This window comes from Diabrotica virgifera, chromosome 4 (genome assembly GCF_917563875.1).
Source record: "Diabrotica virgifera virgifera chromosome 4, PGI_DIABVI_V3a".
NCBI classification, from domain to species: domain Eukaryota; kingdom Metazoa; phylum Arthropoda; class Insecta; order Coleoptera; family Chrysomelidae; genus Diabrotica; species Diabrotica virgifera.
This window is the reverse complement of record NC_065446.1, coordinates 264259034-264285407: the sequence shown is the minus strand read 5'-3', so window position 1 is coordinate 264285407 and position 26374 is coordinate 264259034. Positions and strand designations below refer to the sequence as shown.

Genomic DNA, 26374 nt, shown 5'->3' with positions numbered 1-26374 from the left:
ATAAACATAAATATCTTAAATAGAGGTTGAATTGATGAAGATTAGAATGGCCTGCATGCAGCCCAGATCGCAATCCTATCGAGCATTTGTGGGATGAATTGAAAATATCTATTCGCCATCATCCTAGGCCTCCAGAAAATTTGGTACAGTTATGGCAATGGTAGAGGAATATCAGGCTAATTCCCAGGCAAGGATAACACATCTTATTTATTCGATGTGAGATTGCGAGAGGTGGACATAACCGATATTGAATTGTTTTGTTTTCTTCTTAATTTTGTTTTGTGTTGTTAATTTTAGTGCATTTGATAATTTTATTTAAATAAACTTTCAAATCAGTGTTTTTATTTACAGCTTTTACAATAAAAGAGATATTCGGATAATTCAAAAAACAAAATCTTAGGGATGCCTCCGACATAATACGAAATACAACTCTTCCATTCACCCCCGTAAAATGCCATCTAAGCAAAAACTTTTTGTTAACGGAATAATAACAAACGATATCATTACATCTATCTACAAACTGATGCAAGAATCTTGAAAATCGGAGTACAAATAAAGAAGTTATAAATTGTCAAAAATTTTTTAGTGTCGGAATTTTGTGCCGGTGAGTGTATGTTCCCAGTGATTATAAAACAATAGGTATTAGATGAACATTTAAATATCAAAAACATAATTAGCTTTAAGGCCATCGGTACATAATTACATAATTCGCAAATATTTTACGGCTATCCCTACTTTTTCTGTCTTTACACGGCAAATTACGTGTAGTAAAATTCACACTGGTATGGATATGTAAACATTAGGTTTGTTCTAGCAAACAGTCAAACTAGTCAAAAACCGTCAGCAAACAGTTGGTCAGTGAGAAAACATAATACACTCACCAGTGCTATCCCCTCTACTCGCGCTGGTCCACTATTCGCTGATGGTTTCAAACCGTTTGAAACTGATGCTAGAACAAACCCATTACTAGAATGTCATTCTACTTGAAAATGTCATCATTAACTTAAAGAGATGGCTATTGAATGTTTTTGGATAACTTATTTGTATAATTGCAAATTATTAATTCAGTTAATAAATGTGATAATTTTTTTACTATGTATTCAGTGGTTGTAATAATTTATATGTACAACAAAAACTAATACTCAATCGAGAAAAGAGGAAAAGTGTTAAGTGATTTTTTAATAATATATTGTTACTATGGAACGCTTACAATTTTGAACATCTTTAACAACAAAATACTTGGATCACAGAATATAATATTATCCTGATGTATTATCTGAATATTTAAAATTGTCACTGTCTGACTGACAATATGCTGACAATATTTTATTCGACTGAGTGCGTTGTAACACAAAGATAGATTTGGAAAATATTACCACGGACATTGTGTTAATTTTTTTCGAATCCTGAAAAAACCAATAAATATTTTTGAAAAATTTAAACGCAGAATGAAAAACTAAATTATTACCGAGGGCCGAAAGTCCCTTAGAATTAATAAAAAGTTTATTTTGAATGAGATATTTGAAATTAAAAATCACACTAAATTTTCTCTTAGCTTTTCACCCCTGTAAAACTTATTAAAATAAACATTATAGAAGTTCTCTGCAGGGACTTTCGGCCCTCGCTAATAACGTAATCTTTCATTCTGCGTTTAAATTTTTCAAAAATACGTATTAGTTTTCTCAGGATTCGAAAAAAAAATGAATCCTCATTTGAATAGCATTGCAGCCCAAAAAACATACCCACCCCCTTAAGTAATTATACAGTAATTACTTATAAAGTGTGATATGGAAAAACAGTGTCGGTTAAAATATCCATAATCTACCTATAGTCGCGGTATCATGTTATCTTAAAAAAAACAGCTTCGTACGACCTTTCATCGATATTTCAGCCTTTAACCTTAGCTTCCTTTCATCAATAAAAACTTGCAGTATATTCCAGTAGTACAGTCCAAAAATATTTCACCCATTCGCCTCCAACTGCGTTTAAGATGTTGACGAGCAAATGCCAATATTACCATCCGGTATCGTCTACTCAATTTTAGACCTTAGCTGGTCTACAAGCCTATAATCACTATAATATAATATGACGCTAGTGAGCTAGGTGGTTGTTGTAACAGTAGATATAGTAGATAATAAAGATCATCATCAGCGGTTCTGAGTCCACTGCTGGACACAGACCTCCCATAAATAATTCCATTGCATCCTATTCTGAGCAGCCTGAATCTAGTTGAGTGGATGCGCTTGATGTCGTCCGACCACCTTTCGATTACGATAAGCATCGTTAGTCCAGGGCGCATCTGTTATGAGATGGACGTTGAGGGGTGACTCATATTTTTTGCAGAAATTTCTTGGAATTAACTCATATAATAATAATATCCTCCCACTCAAAAATGTCCGAAACATTGTTTAAATAATCAAAATGTCAAAAAATGAAGGAAAAATTCGATTATTTTCTTCGTTTTTTGATTATAACTTTCAAAGTATTCACTTCCGAGAAATGTTGTACTGATATAAAAGTTGCGTAATTAAATTTCCTACACTATAGAATTGGTTACAAATTTAAAAAATTGTCACCCTTGTTGCAAAATAGCAATAATTGCGAAAAACCCATATAAAATAATGTGTGTGTGTGTACTTTGTACGCACGTAAGAAGTTATACTTCTATTATATGATTTCAACGAAATAAATATACTTTCAACAGGTTATTTGTATTTAAAGATTAAACTAATTTTTACTTACTACTTTCCAAAAATTTTTACTAAAGCAATACTAAAAATAAAAAAAAAGTTAGGTAACACACGGAGTTGAACCAGGGACCTCTCGATCTCCGGTCGAACGCGCTACCACCGAGCTAAACTTCCTTTGCTTTGACAACTTACAAGATTTCGCATACATACTGACAAATTTAATAAAGTGAGATATAAAAAATACTTTAAAATTTAAAGTAAATATACTTACTATTATTTTAAAATATTTTATTTCCGAGGAAGACAAGTCCAAAGACACAAAAATTATAATAAATAATACATTTACTAAAAACACTAATATATTTTTTTAATGACTTATTTGCGCTGATACATACATAATTTGAAAGATTAGCAACGAAGTACATACTGTCTGTCTGCGCATGCGCCAGGCAAGTATAAAATTTCACCCTCGATCGTAAAGAAGTATAACTTCAAAAAAACAAGTATTTGCATTTTACGTTTTTCAACCATCTATGCTACACTTAGGACCTTCATATTTTACCCAGAAAAACTATATGACATAATAAAACAATACTGTAAATTTCACTAAGATCGGTTCAATAGATTTTGCAAAATAAATTTTGCAATCCAGCTTTCGCAAAAAAAACATTTTTTCAAAAGGTTGCAGGACTGAAGATAAAGCAGGTAGCAAGTTAAATCTTTTTTTACGTATAGAAGAATACTGTACCTTTCATTTGCAATTTTTAAAATTAAAATCCATTAACTACCACGGCGTCGGGAATTTTTTTTAAATAAACTTTAATTTTTGGTGCTACGCGCAGGACAGCGGGTTGATTTCCACCAATCTTTATCTAATAAATATATTATTCTCTTACTCTATATTTTGTTGTATTTTAATATTTTCATTCCACAAAAATCAAACTAATTTGATTATTGTTTATGAAATATTGTTTAAACAATTGCATATGTTTAAAAATAATAAACTTTTATTCTCTAACTTAAAATATATGAACAAAGAAAGTTTTTGTCAAAATAAGTGTTATTTCAAAGGACAAAGTATGTGTTTTTATTTTGCAATAAACAAATTTATATATTTATATCGAAGTGTACTAAAAATTAAAATGTATCAATCATTATCAAAGGTCATTGGAATGCCCAATCAGAGCAAACTGTCCGCTGTCCTGCGCGTATCACCAAAAAATAATGTTTATTTAAAAAAAATCCTGACGCCATAGTGGTTAACCGATTTTAATTTTGCAAATTGCAAATAAAAGGTACAGTATTCTTCTATATGTAAACAAAATCCAACTTGCTGTCTCCTTTATTTTCAATCTTGCAACATTTTGAAAAAATTATTTTTTTTTGCGAAAGCTGGATTGCAAAATATATTGAACCGATCTTAATGAAATTCACAGTATTGTTTTCTTATATCATAAAGTTTTTCTGCGTAAATATGAAGGTCCTAAGTGTAGCATAAATGGTTGAAAAACGTAAAATGCGAATACTTACTTTTTTTATCGTTTTTTCGCAATTATTGTTATTTTTCAACAAGGGTGACAATTTTTAAAATTTTTAACGAATCCTATATTGTAGTAAATTTAATTACGCCACTTTTATGTCAGTACAACTTTTCTCGGAAATGAATACTTTTAAAGTTATAATCAAAAAACGAAGAAAAAAATCACATTTTTTGACATTTTGAATATTTAAACAATGTTCCGGACCTTTTTGAGTGGGAGGATAACTCAAATATTATTATATGAGTTATTTTCAAGCAATTTCTGCAGAAAAATATGAGTCACCTCTCAACGTCAAATGTACTAATATTTTTACAGATGCGCCTTGGTCTACGTGTCTAGGTCTCTATGCTAGAATTTTTTTGGCATCTTCCATCTTTGAATCCGGCAACATGACCCGCCCAGTTCCATTTCAGTGTTGTAATCCTTTGAACTGCGTAACTCCGTAACTAACACCAGTTTTTCTCCTAACTATTGTATTTGAAACTCTGTCTCTGAGGGATATATTCAGTATTGACCTCTCCATCGCTCTCTGTGCCACTTGTATTTTATTGATTACTTTTCTAGTAAGGATCAATGTTTCTGCCCCATACGTTAGAACTGGGAGTACACATTGATCAAAGACCTTGCTTCTTGCTTTTCAAGCACATGGAAATATCCGATCTAAAGACTTCTATCAGTTTTCCGTAAGCCGCCCATGCCAGCCCTTTTCTCCTGTTTAGTTTTGTTCGATAATAGGTAAAGATATTAGGTTAACAAAAGCTGAAAATGACATTATCAATATGAAAATGAAAATAACATTATCATAACGAAAACTTTGTTTATTTACGTATTTAAATTCATAATATGAAAAATTACTATTACGAAAAGTTGTTTAGAATTAAAAATTATGTTTCAATTTGCAATTATATCATTCTAATTTAAATGTTATGAACTATAAAGATACTTTACTCAAAATTCATATTTTTTATATACCTCGTATAAAATTAATAAAAATTTTTATGTGATGGTTGCATCATAAATCTTAGACCATGAAGAGCTTTTTATGAAGAATAACTTTTCTTCGTCAAATTAAAAATGCAAGAGTTATAAATGAAAATGATGATTTAAAATAAACCTTATTTTCGTTTTCAACACCATCAAAACCTTAGGTTAGACGAAAATTAGCCATTCACCACACCGTGGTCAGTATCTTGAGAAATAAACGTTATTTTAAGAGTGCCACTCGTCTATAAAGTCACATAACTTTTTTCTGATTGCATACTTTGACTTGAAATTTTCCAAAAAACTTCTTCATGAATTATATTTTATTCCTGTGTTGGTGAAAATTATAAACTAAAAAGTTTGTCTCTCAACTTTTTTAAGTGAACATGAAACTAACGAAATCTGACGACAAAATGTTTAAAAATTAACAACTCCTCTTTTAATTTGTTTAAACAGTTTGAATAAAGCACATTGTTATTTAAATACTTCAAAGATGACACAGTAAAATTTTCAAAAGGAAATATTTACAGCGACCAAAGATACAGCGAGGTAAAGTCGAAAAATCATTAAAATTGATTTTTCGCATTTTTGCATAAAATTTTATTTTTTAACATGTACCACCAAGTCTAGATAAAAATAAACTTCATATTCAGATTCAGCGGTATCGAAAATATAAAGAATCACCAAAATTGGTCATTCATCTTAAAGTTGATTTTCGTGGTCGATATAACGTAATTTTGGGAGTTGCTACCGCTCGCCTAAAAATGGAACAGTCTATTTATCATTAAAGGGGAGGCCGTATACTCGTACAAACCTTTGTTGTTAATACATTATTGCTTTCAAAATATACTCAAATTGTATTTTTAAACATCTTATTTTAAATAATAATAAAATTCACTATAAAATGTCATTTAAATTTTTTTTATTAATAGATAATTTAAAATTTAGTTTGGCATTCACGAAGTGTCAAACTTAAATGTAAATACCAAATATCCTATGCTTTGCTTAACAAATTCAGATTAAAACTAGCCTACTTATTTTCTACTAATTTTCTAATTTTCACAGATCCGATATCCGAAGACACGAAATACGAATTTTTTTCGTACGATTATATTTGATTGTCGTATTCGAAATTTTTTGACATTTGTGTAATATGTCAGATTATTCCATGGATTGATATTTGATACAAATGTTTGCTGTTGGATATTGAACAGGAACAGATAGATAGTTTTATTTCGATTTTATTCTTATTATTATTTGGATCATCATGGATTCGTCAAATTATCTGTTTGAAGAGGATAAAAATGTGAGTTATTGTTAGAAGTACCATCACATCCATTTATAATTAACTGTTTTTAATGGGAAATAAGCCACAATTTTACTAAAAAATAAAATCTTTTTTTTTTATTAAAATTGTGGCTTATTTCTCATTAAAAATAGTTAATTACAAAAATGCCACAAGAAAATAGTTTCAGACCAACATCCATTTATAATTACGATTTTGTTGTTCCATTTCAATATATCAAAAACATAAACACTTCACAAGTTCAAGACGTTCAAGATAGAATGTCAACAGTGTCAAAATTCATCCGATTTCGTGCAAAAGTTAAAATAATTTTAACTTCTTCCGATGACTTTTTAATTTCGTACGAAAACCCAACTGTCACCTTTCAGCCAATGAAATTCTCTGAAATTTCTATCGTATCATCGTACCGTCGGACATCGGATCTGTGAAAATCCACCTTTACTAATACCAACGATTTCAGATGACGTTTAGTGTGTCTTTAGGAAGAAAATAAAAGGATTGTGACGTCACTTGAGGTCGATTATCTCGAAGATGGTTAGGCCGTCCGCACATGGAGCGACGCTCGAAGTAATCGACTCGATTCCAATCGCGTAGATCTCTCCCCGTCACTTAAGTTCCTTCGTTGTGGCATTGAGTTCCGTACACGGAGCGTTTAGGATTGCAAATCTCCTCGTCTTGTACGACTCTCGTTCCGTGTGATCTGAAGCGAACGAGAAAGTTCGAGTGAGACGCACGTTTAAAGTCATTATTTTATTTGTTTGCTTCGTTTTTGTTGATTTTTGACCTAAATTAAATTTTAGCCTTTTTAAAGATCGGTGAATGTTATGCTTGTTGATTGTAGTACTATTAGCTTTGTGGAAATATATTGTTTGTAATGTAAAATTCTGAAAACACTGAACTTCTGTTCCTAGATGTTTATTATAAAATTCGTTGAGGAAGTAGAAAAATACCCTCAACTGTATAATGCAACTGTATAAAAATGTAATAATACCGTACTCTTCACAGATCGAAATAGTCGTTTTGGTTACTATATAAAAAAATGCGTTAATTTATAAAAACAGAATCGACTAGTGTGCGGAGGGCAATCGCTTGTGACGCAGGATTCGTACAAGACGAGCCAGACGCGCGAACTTCGAGACGTGTCTTCGATCGACCCATGTGCGGACGGCCTAACTATATAAAAAATGCGTTAATTTATAAAAACAGAATCGACTAGTGTACAGAGGGCAATCGCTTGTGCCGCAGGATTCGTACAAGACGAGCCAGACGCGCGAACTTCGAGACGTGTCTTCGATCGACCCATGTGCGGACGGCCTAACTATATAAAAAATGCGTTAATTTATAAAAACAGAATCGACTAGTGTACAGAGGGCAATCGCTTGTGCCGCAGGATTCGTACAAGACGAGCCAGACGCGCGAACTTCGAGACGTGTCTTCGATCGACCCATGTGCGGACGGCCTAACTATATAAAAAATGCGTTAATTTATAAAAACAGAATCGACTAGTGTACAGAGGGCAATCGCTTGTGCCGCAGGATTCGTACAAGACGAGCCAGACGCGCGAACTTCGAGACGTGTCTTCGATCGACCCATGTGCGGACGGTCTTAGAGATATCGAAATGTCGTTTACAGATTTGAATTCAGAAGACAAAACTACATAAGAGTCCAGAGTCCATCGGTAATTCGGCTCTAGGTATTACAGGAGCGGCGACGCAATAACATACAGACTTTGCGAATTTATAAACGAAAAGTTTTCGTTGATAATAATATTAGATATACTTATCAGTTTAAAAAGTGGAACAAAATATATAAACAAATTAGATATATTCGGTAAATATTTATTCAAATTAATAGTCTAATTTGAGTAAATTTTTCTTTTATCAGTAAAACGATTGCTTAACAGTACATGTATGCTACTTTCTGATTAAATTTAACTCAAGGTCACACGGGTTGTGTTGTGTCTGAGATAAAATGAAAAACAAATGTTGTAGGTCAGTAAATGAACATGAAATACGGCGATACCGTGTAATTTTCAGTGTCACTACCGAATTGCATTAAAATTTGGATTTAGGTTCCTCTTACACTCTTACCCCCCACTTCACTTTTGGACTTGTGCCATTGGTTGCTTTTTTTTGGGGATGAATGCTACTCCTTCTCTTATTCAATTCTTAGTTTTTTCACTTATTCAATACTTTTTGAGTTATTTTCGAGTGAAAATGTTCATTTTGCTGCAAAAAAACACGTTTTTAGACTCACTTTTTCAAATAACTTAAAAATCATGTATTTTATCAAATCAAATATTTTTGGCAAACATGTAGCTTATAAAAAAACGAAAAAAATGACCTATGTATGAAGCCTGTAGACCTAGTAGAAGCAGAGTTGTAGTTCATGAAATGTAGGTTCTTATTCGTCAAATTACAAATCAAATATTTCAATGTGAAAAAATAACCAAAAAATGAAACACTTTTTGGGGAAAGCTCATCACAGTTGTTTTAAAGTGTTTAAAAAAGATTTATTTTTATAATAATTATTTCTAGCATCAGAACTAAGCAAATTACGCTGAAAATAACGTTGGTTCCTTTTTTTGGTAATGTTTATCGTGAAAATTACCCCTAACTAGCATCCCAAATGAAATTACTTGTTACCGCTTAATTTAGGTACTTTACTTATGTATTGTTTAGATACTTTTTTCACCGGCTCAAAGTGCCTAATTTGAAAGGGTTGTAGCTGAAAGGTCTGAATGACTCACTGATCACGAATTAATGCAATTTGTGTCTTACAGAAAAAAATAAAAAAATCCAAAATATTCAGAAAAGCAAAACCTACAAATTTTTTACTCTTCGTGAGTTTTCGTATCACTAATACTTTTCAAGTTATTAAAAAAAAGGCATATCTTCAAAATTTCAAAACAAACTTTTTACTTCAAAACCAATTTTTTTTTGAATAAATACTTTGAACCGGTGAAACTTACAGAATGCTAATTAGGAAGTGACTTGCTTAGTTTTGATGTTAGAAACTTTTATATAAAAAAACAAAAATACAGCTTTTTAAACACTTTAAAAAAGTTTTGATGAGTTTTCCCCGAAAAGTGGTCCGTGTTTTGGTTATTTCCCGTTGAAATATTCGATTTGGAATTTGACGAATAAGAACCTACTTTTTATTTACACCTCTGCTTCTACTGAGTCTACAGACTTCATACATACACATATACCATTTTTTCACTTTTTTATAAGCTATATTTTTGCTGAGAATATTTTTTTCGATAAAATACTTACTTTTTGAGTTATTTGCAAAAAACCGTCCAAAACGCAAAACGTGGTTCTTTTGTTGAAAAATGAACATATTTACTCGCAAATAACAGCATTGCCTTCGATCGCCGATAATGAAACAACAACTTAAAGATGAAACTTTATTTCTCTAAAAGCAGCTTTACATCAAGGCTATGCAAGTCTGTCTTGTATTGCATATATCTTGCCTAGCCTGACCTTTTTACATCAGAGCTATTTCTGTGCAATTTTAATACCATTTTCATTGTTGCCAACAAAAGAAATATACCAAAACATTAACTTTAGATATTTCACTTGGAAATTTCAGTCAATATTACCTAAATATATTCAAGTATAAATCACAAATTATTATTACTTCCAATAAATAACATTTAAATTTACACAATAAGGTTAAGTTTTATTCTAAACTGTAAATTTTGTTATATTGGCAACATGAAATTTGACAACTTGCATCAAAATAGCATGAAAAATAAAAAATGTTTTAATTTTTCGTCTAACACACGAATTTCATGGAAATAGCACGTGGGCATGCGCAATTGCATGATCTCTCTTGCCTAGCATGAAAATAGCATAATGTAAAATTGTCTTAACACACTATACCCGGGAGCCCTCAAATGTCTACTGATCGACGAAGCCTTACTCTATACAATTCTACGTAGCCAAAAATATTGTTTATGATTTGCAATAATTAAACTAAATTAGCAGGTCGCACCTGTAATTATACAATAACAAATTGCGTTAGTGTGATGTACGGGGTGATAAAAATATTGTTTAATATCGGATATGAAAATTGAATGTTTGAGATTAAATAATTGACTTAGTGAAAAAACTCTATAGAACAAAAGTTGCTTAGAATTAGTCATTTTATCCAATTCCGGACTTATTTTGAATGTATATTTTTTCACCCCCCGAGAAGGGTGTATTTCCCAATTTTTGTAAAATGGAGAGGATGTAGAAGTACTTTGTATTATATAATAATAGATACTTTCAACTACATTATATCCGCAAATTTTCATTCTTCCTTTATTTTTTTTTTGAGGTTTTCGTAAAGTTTGGTGTTTCCTTGATCGGGCTATTACTGGCCTATTGTATGCAATTTTTCGAACTGGATCATATTTTTGTACGCGGCATAAACAAAATAGTCATATACAACCGATAGAGAAGTGAAAACATTCTTCATTTAGTACGTTGACCCGCTACATCATAAAGTAATGGCAACTGCAATCGACTTATCTGATAACCAAGAAGCTAAAAAATTCGCCGAAGGAGAACTAAACGAAACGGACGAAACTAGGGTCAATTCTTTGGAGGAGCTTAAACGATGGTTACAAGAAGAACCTCAGCTACACGCTCGATTAGAAGACCAGTATCTGCTGGCGTTTTTGAGAGGGTCCAAATTCAACATGGAAAAAACAAAGAAGAAAGTAAAGAATTACTACAAGATGAGGAGGGATGTTCCCGAGTGGTTTTCGAATCGGGATCCAGAGTTGAATCAGATGCAAGAATTAATCAAATTGGGTTGTTTTGTGCCATTAAAAAAGAAACAAGATAACAGGTAATCATTTATTTATATCTTCTTCCTCAGCCTGTTTGCATCCACTCCTGGACAAAGGCCTCCCCATGAGTTTTTCACTCTTCTCTGTTTTATTTCTACTATTCATTTTACTTTTTTACTATTCATTTATTTATACAGCGTGTCTACTTAAGTTGGAAACATGTGGGAAACTTTTTTATTATTAATTTTACGAAAAAAAGTTATTCTTCATAAAAAGTTCTGCATGCTCTAAAACCTAAGATTCCTAAGAACCAAATTTTGTCAATATTATACGAGGTCTGTCAAAAAATATGAATTTCGTTCAAGGGTAAAGTACCTTTATTTCTCTGAATATCGAAAATTCTTATTATGAAAAGTTGTTTGGAATTTAAAACCAAGATCAAATATCCAATTACATGTTTCCATTTGAAAAAAAAATTTCCAAATTTTTCTCAAGTTTATGGATCTTCGTTTTTATTTATTACCCATATCCAGATTTAGCCATACGGCTCACACTTCCTCTAAGGGGAAATTTGACTCATCCCAGATACCTACGGTATCAAAAGGATTGAGCTCTGGTGGGACTCTTTCCGTGTTATCGAGCCCTAGGTGACTTGGTATGCAGGTGTATGTCCCAAACATTTTCGTACACATCTGGCCGTTGCGAGTAGTACAGCTTTCTGCATGGTCTTGTAAAGATGTTCATTTAGACCCAGCCTTTTTATGCTTTCAAGGAGGTTCTTCGGAATGACTCCAGTAGTAGAAATAACAATAGGTATTGTCTGGGTACTTTGCATTCTCATTCTCCATTGTCTTCGTATTTGAATTTCCAGATCTCTGTACTTGGCGATCTTTTCAGTAAATTTACTACGTAAATTATTGTTGTTAGGTATCGCCACATCAATTAGTGTTGTTTGTCTGGTTAATTTATTAACTAGTACGAGATCTGGTCTATTATGTGCCACTGTTTGGTCTGTGAGCACAGTGCGGTCCCAGTTTAGCTTGTAGTTACCATCCTCAAGCATACTCTCAGGGACGTATTGAAAATATGGGAGATGGTCCGTTTGGAGAAGTCCCAGCTTGATAGCTATCTCCTGATGAAGGATTTCACCCACTGCGTCATGCCATTCCTTGTATTCAGTTGCAGCAAATGCCTGGCAGCCCCCTGTAATGTGTTGGATGGTTTTACCCATATTATAACACTGTTTTATTATTAATTTTACGAAAAAAAGTTATTCTTCATAAAAAATTATGCATGGTCTAAAACCGAAGATGCAACCATCAGATATCACATTTTGTTAATTTTATACGAGGTATGTCAAAAAATATGAATTTCACTCAGGAGTAAAGTACCTTTATTTTTCACAATATTGAAAATTGTTATTAAAAAAGTTGTTTAGAATTAAAAACTATGTTTCAATATGTAATTACATCCTTCTAATTGAAATATTGTGAAATATAAAGGTACTATATTCATGAGCGAAGTTCATATTTTTGACACACCTCGTATAAAATTAATAAAAGTTGATATATCATAGTTGCATCTTAGATTTTAGACCATGCAGAGCTTTTTATGAAGAATATCTTTTTTCCGTAAAATGTGTGTGTGTGTTTATGTTTTTTTGGCACTGGTTTAAGCAACCAACTGGCCAGTCAATGTGTTTTGAATTCTCTCTTTTACAAAATATATGCTTAGTATCTAAATTTAAAACTATTAGTACTACTGTTTTTTTTTACTCTGTTTTTTTTATTATTTTTTTTATTATATTTTTTAACATTTTTTTTATTACATTTTTTATTTTTTTTTTAGTTTTTTTTTTTTTTTTTTTTTTTTTGTATATTTTTTTATCGCGCTAAGACCTAAACCCGATTCAACCTCGCGGAGGTTTAGATCTTAGTAACTTTTTATTTTATTTAATTATTTTTTTTTTTTTTTATTTTTTTTTCTTTTTTTCTCAGAGCTTTAATTTTAAATAATTAACATGGTTGTACAAAATTTTATAAACATCTAGATTGTTTGATTGTAAAAGGTATATAAGATTAAAAGGAAATTGTACATTAACTTGAACTAGATTGGCAAAAAAGTTTGATATTTCAATAAAATGTAAAGGACATTCTAATAGCATATGTTGTAGATCAGCTAGCTCTCCACATAAACATTCATCATTATCTACAAGTCCTATTTCTCTTTTGTAGACTGGAGTCAGACAGTGATTACTTCTTATTCGACAAATAGTTTTGATAAAGCCTTTGTTGGAAACTTGATTAAACCATGTCTTGATGGGAAGTGTAGGCTGGATTTTTTTGTAATAATTTCCTTTGTCTGAATTATTGTATTGTTCCTGCCATTTCGTCCGTTTGATAGATCTCATAATAGAAATTATGTCTCCCATAGGAAGTTGATAAGTATGCAGAGTGGATTCCTTCGTTGTTGCTTTTTTAGCCAGATCATCTACTATTTCGTTGTTTTTTATACCAATGTGTGCTTTTATCCAACACAATATTATATTTTTGCCCGATTTCAAAGCTTCACTGTTCATTGCTATGATGTCACTGATGATATAATTTTCTGCAAAATTATGTACATTATATTTCAATTTCTTTACAATGCTTTGGCAGTCTGTAAATATAACATAATTGAGTTCTTTTTGATTAATACATATTTTGTATGCTTCTTTGATTGCAATGAGTTCAGCTGTGAAAATTGTCATTTTATCAGGTAATCTGTTGTTTATTTTTATACTTTTTTGTGGGTAATATATAGCATATCCAACTTTTCCTTCCATTTTTGAACCATCCGTATATAATTTCTGATAACTCCCCCAGTTTTTTTGTACACACTGAAGGTGGTCTATTTTAGTAAGGAAGTCTGTCGCACGAATATTACTTAAATGACAGTTAACTGGAGATAAATAATCTTCATAATTTAGCTTTCGAGACGAGCTTTGTTCAATTTGGTGTATGTCACCAATGGAATTAGAAACGTTGAGGAAGCTTTCCACAACTAAAAGCAGTTTCTTTTTTTCCCAGTAATAATGAGTTAGGTATGAGGTGGTTAAATGAACAATTTTATTTAATAGCAGTTTATCGTTAACCGCTGTTTTAACTATAAATTTCTCACTTAGGTATTCCCTGCGTAATGAAAGTGGAGGTTCATTAAGCTCACATTCCATGACCAATATAGGTGTGCTACGAAGATAACCAGTGCATAACCTAAGTGCCTTATTTTTGATCCTCTCGATTTTTTGGAGTACAGAGTTTGATGCTGAGCCATAAAAAATAGATCCGTAGTCTAAGATTGATCTTATCAAATTTCTGTATAGTAATATTGATATGTTTGGATCAGCTCCCCAGTTACTGACACTTACAGTCTTCATGATATTCATTGCATTTTCCATTCTTCGTAATATGTAATTTGTGTGTTCTTTCCAATTTAATTTGGAGTCTAAAAATACGCCAAGAAATTTTATTGAAGTTTTATAAGGAATACTAGTATTATCAAATTGTAGATGGCTTTGAGGAACATATCGTTTTTTAGTAAAGGTAACAATGGTTGATTTACTCTCTGATATTGTTAATTTATTATCGGTAGCCCATTTTTTTATAATATTCAATGTCGATTTAAGGTAGTTATTACATCTATCTATTGACTTATTTTCTGCATATATCGCAACATCATCAGCGTACTGTAGGATTTTTATGTGTTGAGGAAGTTTAGTTTCTAAGTCAGCAGTATACAGTATATATAATATAGGACTTAGGATGCTACCCTGAGGTAGTCCCAAAGATGTGTATCGGGAGTTAGATTGATCTCCATTTAATCTAACGTGAACTGCTCGATTAATGTATAAGTTAATGATGTTCCATGTTACTATCTCGGTTATTCCTATTTCCAACATTTTCGCGTATAGTATGTGAAGATTAACGTTGTCGTAAGCCCCTTTTATATCTAAGAACAAAGCACTAACTGCTTTCTTATAAGTAAAGGAACTATAAATGTCTATTAAAAAGTGGCAGAGGCTATCTTGTGTTGATTTACCTTTTCTAAAACCAAACTGACTTCTTGGTAATAGGTCGTTCTTTTCTAGTCAAAATTCCAGACGGTTTTTAATAAGTCTCTCATATGTTTTTAGTATACAGGAAGCCAGACCGATTGGACGGTAAGAATCCCAATTCTTTGATGATTTTCCTGGTTTTAAAACCGGGATAATAGTGTAAACGTGCCAATCGTCAGGAATCTTTATGCGGCGCATCCAAATTTCATTATATATATTTAGTAGTGCAGCCTTACCAATTCTTGAAAGATTTGATAGCATCGAGTAATGGATATTATCGGCACCTGGTGCTGAATTTGAGTTTTTCTTCAACGCAAAGTTTAGTTCAGTGGCAGAAAATGGTTTGACTAGGAAACGGATTGGTTCTGGATAGTCGTACAGAGCATTTAGTTGTAAATCAGGAATTACTAATTCTGCAGACGGCGGTGTGATATTTTGATGGAACTCTTCTATCCACGAAGCTTCCGACAGAATAACAGGGACTTTGTTCTTTGTTTTTCTATTTTTTATTCGGTTAACTTTTGACCATACATCTTTAATAGGGACTGACCTATTTAGGGATCCGACATAATCTCTCCAGCTATTTCTTTTAGTTTGTTTAGTGATCTTCTTGACATGTGCATCATCTTTTTTATACTTAAGTAGGTTTTCATGGTTTGGATTTTCTTTGAATATACAAAAACTTTCCTGTCTTCTTCTGACTGCTTCTTCACATTCTAAATCCCACCAGTATTTTCCTCTGGAAGTCGGTTTTTTTATTTTAAATTTGGGGATGCAGTAGGATGCAGTTGTATTTATATTGTGCAAAATTTGTTCATAAGAATTTATATCTTTAAATTGAGAGAATACATCTTCCGAATACTGTTCATATAATTTCCAGTCGGCATTCTTTAAATTCCACTTTTGTGAATATGGATTATATGTATGAGTTGGTTGATCCTCTAACTCTACTCTTATAGGTGTATGGTCTGAACCAAATAGGTCTTGAAGTGTTTTCCAAGTGATCAGGTGGTTTAAGTCAGGAGTACAAATGGTCAGGTCTATTGCCGATTTCGAGAAGTTCCTAAAGAAAGTAGGAGAGCCATCATTTTTGAATATTAAATTATTATCGTCTATACAGTCCATCAAGATTTTACCTTTCATATCTGTTTGGTTGTCTAGGCCCCAGGCAATGTGGTGAGCATTAAGGTCACCTCCTATTATAAATGGTCTTTCTATAGATGTTATGAAATTGTTCCATTGTTGTAACAATAACTTGGTTCCTGGGGGAACATACATAGATATAAATGTGACAGTATATGACTTAAACTTTATTTTTATTGCTACTTTATTGACGTTTATTAAATCTACTTTCATGGTGACTTCCTCGTAATATAGGTTTGAATTTATTAAAATTGCTGAGCCACCGCCAACAGTTACTGAAAAGCGGTCGTCTCTGACAATATTGTACCCGTGAAAGTTATAATACTTTTCTGGTTTAAATCTAGTTTCTGATAATAATGCGATATCAACTTTCTGGTCTTCTAATAGGTGGATAAGGTTTTCTCTATTAGAGTTAGCCGATCTACAATTCCATTGACAAATTACCAATCTATTCATTATTATATAAGAGAGAACTTAAAACTGATTGAATTGAATTTACTAGAACTGATTTTTCTGGAATTTCAAAATTTTTGTGATTTATATTCGAGATAATACTTGTAACTATATTTGATATTAATTCTGTTAATTCTTTTGATGGTTCATGTATTTTAGATCCTTGTTCTGGATTAAATGTAGATTGATACGAAGAAGAGGTGATAATACCACCAGGTCTGTTGGACATGGGGTTTAACTTTATTATTTTTTGATGTTCCATTGTTACTTGGTCTGGTGAGGAAGAGATAGGTCGTTTGTATTTTGGTGGTTTTATTATTGTATATCTATTTGAAACTGAAGGTAGAGCGAACTGATTGGAAGATGTTTGAGACGTGGACAATTGAGTAAAGGAATATGAAGAGGATGGTGCATTCATATTTGGAGTTTGATGAGAATTTATTGAGGAATTATTGGCTGCTATAGATGCATAAGTTATCTTAGGAAAGAGTTTAATTGTTTCCTTAAAAGATAAGCTGTTTTCAGACATATAATGTTTTATTTTCTTTTGGCGATCAAATTCTGGGCATATCTCCCATTCATTAGTGAAGTGTTCACCTTCACAGGATAGACATTTTTTGTTAAACGATGATAAAGGACAAGAATCGGAAAGGTGAGATTCATGACACTTAAAACAGCGAGGATTACTTTTACACTGCTTACTCATGTGCCCATACCTATAGCAGTGGTAACAGATAATTACCTTTTGCTGGTATTTTTCAACAGTGTGTAAGACATGATTAATTACTACATACTTTGGTATATTCTGGCATTTAAAAGACACAATAACTGATTTTGTTGGATTAAATATTACTTTGTCATCTGCTACTATTTTTCTTGTTATTCGTTTCACATACTCAACCGAGAATTTGCAATGGTGATCAAATTCCTTTATTCTATTTTTAAGATATTCTTCCGATATATCTGAATCTATATCCCTTACTACACCTAGTTTAAACAATTGAAATTTTGGAATGTATGCGGTCAGATTTTTTTGAATAAGGAACTTGGAAGTAACTAAAGCATTTGCGCTACTATAATTTTTAAATGAGACCCTAACTCGGTTGCGTCCGATTGAGTCAATTTTTTTTATATAATTGTCAATTTCTGGATGCAACGTAAATAGGATCTCGCCTATTTTAACAGCGTTTAATTTTCCTGTAAAATTTAAACTGGAGTTTTCAATGAAAATGTAAAAAGGTCCTAAATCAATTTTTTCGTATAAATAAACAGGCCTGGTTTTTTCTGGTTGATCTGAGTTTACTAAAGTATTTTGTTTTTCATTAATATTGTTAAGATTATTACTACTACTTATCTTATTTTGAGGCTGGTTGGGTAGAAATCCATTTAAATCTTGTAAATCACAGCTACTATCCATCGAATTCTCAATATCAGGCGGTTCGCCTCCACTAGATGACTCCATAGAGGAGTTTTCAAGTAACGTTTAACTTATGAACACTTTCAAAATGTAAACTAAATAAGGAAAAGTTTAACAAAACTAAACAAAACTAAATTAGAACGGTATAAATCAAATAATCCGCCAAAAATTAATATTTTTCGGAGAGATTTCCAAATTTAAATTAACTTTGACAATTATTTTGACGTATTTTTCCGTAAAATGAATAATAAAAGAGTTATCGTATTAATTTTTAATAAATAAAAATGACGTTGTGTATTCATAAAGAGGAAAATTTGTAAAAAATTTTTTTTTCAATTAGAAGCATGTAATTACATATTTGATCTTGGTTTTTAATTCCAAACAACTTTTTATAATAAGAATTTTTGATATTCATAGAAATAAAGGTATTTTACCCTTGAACGAAATTCATATTTTTTGACATACCTCGTACAATATTGATAAAATTTGATATATGATGATTGAATCTTAGGTTTTAGAGCATTCAGAACTTTTTATGAAGAATAACTTTTTTTCGTAAAATTAATAATAAAAAAGTTTCCCATATGTTTCCAACTTAAGTAGACAAGCTGTATATAGTACCTATTTGAAAAATACAGCACAGGTTTTCTACTCTATATCTACCAGTGGCGGATCTTGATATTTGCTTTGGGAAAGGAAATTTGCCTTAGGGGGGGGGGGGACTTCTAATGAAACACCAAACAAAACGCATAAAAAAGATAAACCCAAACTACATAAAAGGCATAAATAATAACTTTTTTCCTAACTAGCGTATTTTTTTGGTTCAATTCGTCTATTTGTGGTATAAGTTTCATGTCAACTAATATGTTTTTAAAAAATCAATGGGAAAATCCCAATAGTTGGCTGTATACCATAGTTTAAAAAACCAATACAGAAGTAAAAACTTCGAGATGTATTCTGGTATAAAATCGTTTATTTAAAAACTATAAAATGTCATCGATTGCAGAACGTTTTCGTTCTAAACAGAACATCTTCAGTGCATCCTGCCGAGTATTTTGAAACTAGCACACCGTAAATAGTGTTAACATCATCATATATGGTTTACATACTTGTTGGTCTGTGCCCATTGAATTGGCAAGTACCTAGTATCTTCGAGCAGGGAACCATGGCACCCTTTTAGCATGTGTTCCACTTTATCCATTAACATCGACTTGTAGTCATAACATTTTAACATATTACATTATGTAAACCATATATGATGATGTTAACACTATTTACGGTGTGCTAGTTTCAAAATACTCGGCAGGATGCACTGAAGATGTTCTGTTTAGAACGAAAACGTTCTGCAATCGATGACATTTTATAGTTTTTAAATAAACGATTTTATACCAGAATACATCTCGAAGTTTTTACTTCTGTATTGGTTTTTTAATATGTTTTTATGTTTCAACAATTTTTTTCTTTAATTTTTACCTTGTTAGTAGGGGGAGAAATTTCTCCATTTTCCCTCCCCGTAGATCCGCTACTACGTCCACTGCCTTCCTTCATTGTGGAGTGATTTGCGCTCTTGCGTTTCTTAGCCAAAAAATAAAAGATGGCTCATTGACTAGATCACTGGCCGCATCCTCTTCTGTTTATTCCTTCGAAATTTCTTCTACAAGTCTTTTCCATTCCTCTCTATTTCTCGCTCCCTGTTTGACATCTCTCCATCTCATTTGACATAATTTTGTCATGATCTCTTAATGTTACAGTTCTTCTCCAGCTAGTATCCGGTCTTCCACTTCTCTCACCCTCGTATTAGAGTGCCTGTCTTGTATTATTTTCGTCTTCCCTTGGTGTATTCCACTTCCATCCAAACCATTTCCATCATTTAATCGTGACTGTTATTTTCTCTTATTTTGTTCTTCTCCATAGTTTTTAAAATTGGAGTGGGACGCCAAAGGAATAAATGTCGACGGTGAAAGGCTCTCCCACCTACGATTCGCAGACGACATAGTTCTTATAACAGACAACTTAAAAGAGATTAGAACTATGCTTACTGAGTTAGATGCCGCCTGTAAAAAAGTTGGTTTAAACATAAATTTTGGAAAGACACAATACATGACAAACCTGGTACCAAGCGAAAATCCAAAAGTCGACGTCAACGAAATAGAATTGGTCCAAAATATAAATACTTAGGGCATGAAATCAAAATTGCCAGGGGCAATCAAACTGCTGAATTACAGAGAAGGATCACCTTAGCATGGGCCGCATATGGAGCTCTATCAGACATCTTCAAGAGCAACTTGCCAAATTATTTGAAAAGGAAGACGTTCAACCAATGTGTGCTTCCAGTCATGACTTCGGCGCCGAAACATTATCGTTAACCCAGGCCACAGCAACGAAACTTAGAGTGGCCCAAAGAAGAATGGAACGGTCACTACTTGGACTGACTCTCAGAGATAGGGTCAGAAACGAAGAAATCAGAAGAAGGACAGGCGTCACAGATGTCATAGGGCGAGTAGCATGGCTGAAGTGGAATTGAGCCGGCCATGTAGCCAGAATGAAGGACGGGAGGTGGACCCAAAAAGTTACAGTGTGGAGACCAAGAGAAGACAGAAGAAGTAGAGGTAGACATCCTACACGATGGACAGACGACGTCAAAAGGATTGCTGAGAATTAGTTGCAGAAAGCCCAAGATCGACAAAACTGGAAGAAATTAGGGGAGGCCTATGTTCAACTGTGGATGCAGAAGGCTGGATGATGATGATGATGATGATGATGATGATAGTTTTGCGTTTGTTATTTTATCAGGCCAGTATATTTTTAGGATTTTTCTCTTCAAATAATATGAATTTTACATTTGTACTATGCAACTTAAGCATTAAATCATTTTTCAATAATGTATTTTGCCCGTTCTTCGTCGTGCTCTTGTGCATCTCACTACGTCTTGAACGCCTAGCTCTCTCAATGTGTCTTCGTTTCGTATTCTATCTCTGAGTGTGATACCTTTTATAGATTTTAGGGATTTCATCTCTGTTGTTCTCATTATTTGTTTGGTCTTTGTTGTCTCGGTCCTTATCTCAGCTGCGTATTTCAGTACAGGTCTAACACATGTCTTATAAATGCGGATTTTGCTTTCGGTGCTCATATATTTATTCCGGCAGATTATATCCCTCAGGAAACCAGATATTATCGCTGCTTTCGTTGCCTGCTGTTTTGTTTCTTGCCACAGATGTCTGTCGCTAGATATTTCCACATCCAAGTATCTACAATCCATTACATGTTCGATTATATGGTCGTCCACTACTAATTTACATCTAATTAGGTTCTTGGATATTACCATCGATTGGGTTTTCTCTGTTGATAGTGTCAAGATTATACTTTTCGGCGGTTATTTTAAATTTTTGTAGTACGCGTTGTAAGTCATCTTCAAGCAAAGTATTCTCATGGTTCGGTTACCCATTTTGTATCCCTGATTAATTTTATTAACACTATCTATAACTTCATCCATTATTAAATTAAATAGGCATGGACGGAGGCTGTCCCCTTGTCTATTGCCGACATTGATTTTGATTTCATCCGTGAGCCCGTATGTGGTTTTTATTCGTGTTTTGTTGGATCTATTGAGCTTATTGATTATGTTTCTATATTTCTGACTTATGTTTTTCTTTGCAAGAATAGGGAGCACGTCCTTCAATCGTACTCTGTCGAATGCCTGTTTCAGATCTACAAAGCATGTGAACATGGGCTTGTCGAATTCTATTGATTTCTTAACTAATTGTCGCATGCTGAAAATAGCGTCTATTGTAGATCTGTTTGGGCGAAAACCCTGTTGTTCTTCCGATACACCGACTGTAGGGGAGTGCAATTAGAACGAAAACATGCATTGTTTCGGAAAAATTCAAACAAGCTTATATTTTTCTAAAACTTTTTTTGTTAGTTTATATACTTGTTAAAGTAAAACGTTCTACTCGCAGATTTGGCCGCTAATTGTTTAAACAATAACAATTGTTTTGTATAAATAATTTTAAAAATATCGTTAAATTCATCATTTTACTTTGATCAAATATGTTTCTATTTTGTTTTTGATTATGGTGAATCCGAATATAGCATTGCAATTTGAAAATTCTTATACATAAGCTCTTATACAGTATGTCTGCGTAGCTAGGAACCACATGGAAAACTTTTTTATTATCAATTTTACGAGAAAAAGTTATTTTTCATAAAATGCTCTGGATAGTCAAAAATCTAAAACTTAACCATCAGATATCAAATTTTATCAATTTTATACGAGTTATGTCAAAAATATGAATTACGTTAAAGAGTAAAGTACCTTTATATTCCAGAATATCAAAAAATGATATTATGAAAAGTTGTTTGAAATTAAAAACTATGTTTAAAAATACAATTACATCATTCTAATTGAAAAAAAAAAATTCCAATTTTTTCTCGGATACTCATCATTATTTTATTACAATTATGATAACTATTTTATTATCCCTTTTACGAAAAAAAGTTATTCTTCATAAAATGCTCTCCCTGGTCTAAAATCATAAGATAAAACCATCAGATATCAAACTTTTTTAATTTTATACGAGGTATGTAAAAAATATGAATTTTTCTGAAGAGTTAAGTGCCTTTATTATTCACAATATTTTAATTAGAAGGATGTAATTGAACACTAAAACAAATTTTTGAATTCCAAACAACTTTTTTTAATAACACTTTTCGATATTGTGAAATGTAAAGGTACTTTACTCTTGAGTGAAATTCATATTTTTTGACATACTTCGTATAAAATTAATTAAATTTTATATTTGATGATTGCATCTTAGATTATATACGATGCAGAGTTTTTTATAGAGAATAACTTTTTTTCGTAAAACTGATAATAAAAAAGTTATCAATAGGTTCCAAGTTACGCAGACATACTGTATAAGAGCTAAAAAAAAATTTTTTACTGAATATGTATTATTGTTGAAGCTTATTATTAAATGTATTTTAGGTTTAAGAGAAAAAAGTTTTGATCACTTATCACTTTGTATAAACATTTTTTTAGCTGGTACTGGTAATTTTCGGTTTTTGTATTACATTTTTGTTATCTTTCTTAATTTTCTCAAAAAGAAATAGTTTATTTCATTTCTAAAGTAAAATAATTCAGTGCATTTTAAAGATTACATCGTAAGCTTTAAAAAAGTACTTATAAAACTGTAATAGATCTGTTCAAACGTGAGTAATACCGTCTTAAAGTGGTGGTAATTCTATAAAACTACGAAGCTTTCAAAAATTACATTTTTTGAGACGTCATATCATTTGAATTAAATTTTTGAGATTTTTTTTGAATGAAACATCATTTAGTAAGATGCTTGAAAGGTAAGTTGTGCAAAATTGAGAGTTTTATAAGAACAATTGTATTAGTTACACATTTTTAAATCATTTTTAAACAAAATTCATGTAAGGCTCACTTTTCGCCTACACCGTACTTATGACCATACATTTTATTTCTTTCTATTATAACCATAAGATAGCTTCATTATTCTTCTTCCATGCTCAATTTGTAAAATTTCATTTAATCCATTAGTTAAAGAATTACATTAAAATAACTCAACCATGCACTTCGCCGTACGCTAGTTTATAGTGCGCCAATGTTTGTGAGAAGGGTGACTTTAGCGTTATAAATAAAACATTATAGAAGATACAGATTTAATTTTAGAAAATTCTTTATACAAGTTTTTTTTTGTAAAATTTTCTGAATTTTTCAATGGTCAAGTCAGTTTTTTTCTAAAATTTATATATTCGGAGTTGTTTAAAAAAACATCAAATTTCGTAGTTCATTTGTTTAATAAAAAATTAAGCACCCACTTCTCGGGTAGAACTTTTTGATATGTTGTTTATTAAAAATTTCTTAATGAAATTACAAAAAGTTCTATCTTGTTTGATTTTTTCCGAAGTGAAAATCTATATGCACTCCAATACTGTGCCAAGTGAATATCGTATTTAACTTAGTTTTATGTCTAGATTAGTTGTAATTATCCGAACAGCTGCCCATAATCCCAGCATACATACCCAGGATGACGTTTTTAAAGCCGGTACCATGATGATGGATGTAGCTGCTATGGAAAATGTTATTTCTTCACACCTTTATGGAGTAACTGCTATTCTTGACATGACTGGACAGAGTTTTGCCCATGTTAGACAATTGACGCCCAGTAACTATAATCGGAAAGGCTGTGAATTGTTGGCAGAATTACCATATCAGGCCCAAGCATCTTGAGTTCATCAATGCGCCGGTAAACCATGGAATTATATCGTTAAATAGTATACATATTATTCAACGAGCATGTAATATCCATTACATGCGAGTAGAATACTATACTTTTTCTACGACCTTTTTTTTAATTTTAATTAGTAAAAAATATAATTATCAACTACTCGAAATTTAAATTATAATAATTTACAAAAAGAGTACGCGGCTGAATAATTGGTTGCCTACTATAACCAAATTCTTATGTATTGTAAAAATACAAGAAATAGTCAACTCGTTTCCGAAAAATTATAAGCATAAATTTGTACCTACTGTCAATTAATCTAATAAATAGGAAATGGCTATTATCGGTGAACGTATTTCATAAAATTATAATGTACATTTACATTTAACTATATATAATATAATAATATAACTATATATGATATGTTATAACATATTTAACACAATATAACTTAAAAAATAAACACAATGTTAGTTATAAATTCCAATAATTATTAACACAAACAAAATACACTAATGTCACTGTCACTAAAATAAATAATAAACGTCAAAATTTTTAGTAAACAAAATATACCTAAACGTAAAAATATACTGACATTGTTAAAGTTGAAGTTATTTATTGATATAAATTACAATAATTATTGTATTAAATAAACAAGTCTAAGTAATTTTATTTGCAGTTTATATACGATTAATATTAAAAGTGGATTATGCGCCACTTGAATCTAACTTCAGCCCGTGAGTAATGACCCGTGAGTAACTTCTGCCCGTGAGTAATGAACTATTACTCACGGGTAAAGTAATGGGTGCTATTATCTATTAAAAATTAGCGAATAATGAGCATATTATTAAACGGTCGTAGAAAAAAGCTATTTTCTTACGAAAAATGGTCGTACCTATATATTGTAAAATTAACACCTTTTGATTTAAAAACCCGTTTTTTCCAGCCCGTTTTCTTTAAACTTATATTTTGAATAAAGTTTAATTTAAAACGTTCAATGGTACAATAATGAACATTCTAAAACAGATTTTAATAACAGAATGTATCATTTTGAAGCAATATCGTAATATTTCTATGTTTTAGACCGCCGTTCACGTAGTTATATCCATATTCAAAAGCTTCATGAACAGTAAACTAAGAGAAAGAGTAAGGACCCATTTACCAGGCCAACTGAAAGATTTGTATACTGTAGTAGACCCCAAAATTCTTCCACCGGAATACGGCGGCGAGGGGGAAACGATGCAAGAGCTTATTGACTATTGGAACGACAAATATATTAGCTACAAATCATGGTTTCTTGACGACGAACAGTACAAAGCTGACTGAGATTAATTTAAATTTTATTTATATTTTGAATGTGTAAAAATGATTTAAATATACAAATAGTTTTACTTTTGTTTTTTGGATCTTTTAATAAGATACATGAATAGATGAGGGGGATTTAGCCGTTTCACTATCGCGCGGACCAGTGCGTATTGGTATAGCGGGTTAGGATGTGACATGTATATGTACGAATTTGATGGAAAAGTATGGTTAAGACATGACTTCTCCTTGGTAGGGACTGTGGAGAAAATCAAGGCTTGCTTAAGGAAGGGTTGTCTCCCCTTAGCAGATCTGTCTTCTACCGGGGTCGTAGAAGAGTATCTACTTGTTACCTTGGGCTGACTGCAAAGGTTAAACACCTTTGGGCAGGGAGGTCGCCACATCTCTACGCCA

At 31.9% G+C, this 26374-nt stretch overlaps 1 protein-coding gene across 1 annotated transcript; it reads left to right on the top strand.

Moving 5' to 3' along the window:
- Positions 1 to 10901: 10901 nt before the first annotated feature.
- LOC114325316 (retinol-binding protein pinta) lies at positions 10902 to 26049 on the top strand. Its single transcript, XM_028273360.2, is given in 4 exon segments — positions 10902 to 11360; positions 24408 to 24600; positions 24602 to 24679; positions 25742 to 26049. Coding segments are annotated over 4 exon segments (858 nt in total). The 5' UTR covers positions 10902 to 11016; the 3' UTR covers positions 25985 to 26049.
- Positions 26050 to 26374: the final 325 nt, after the last annotated feature.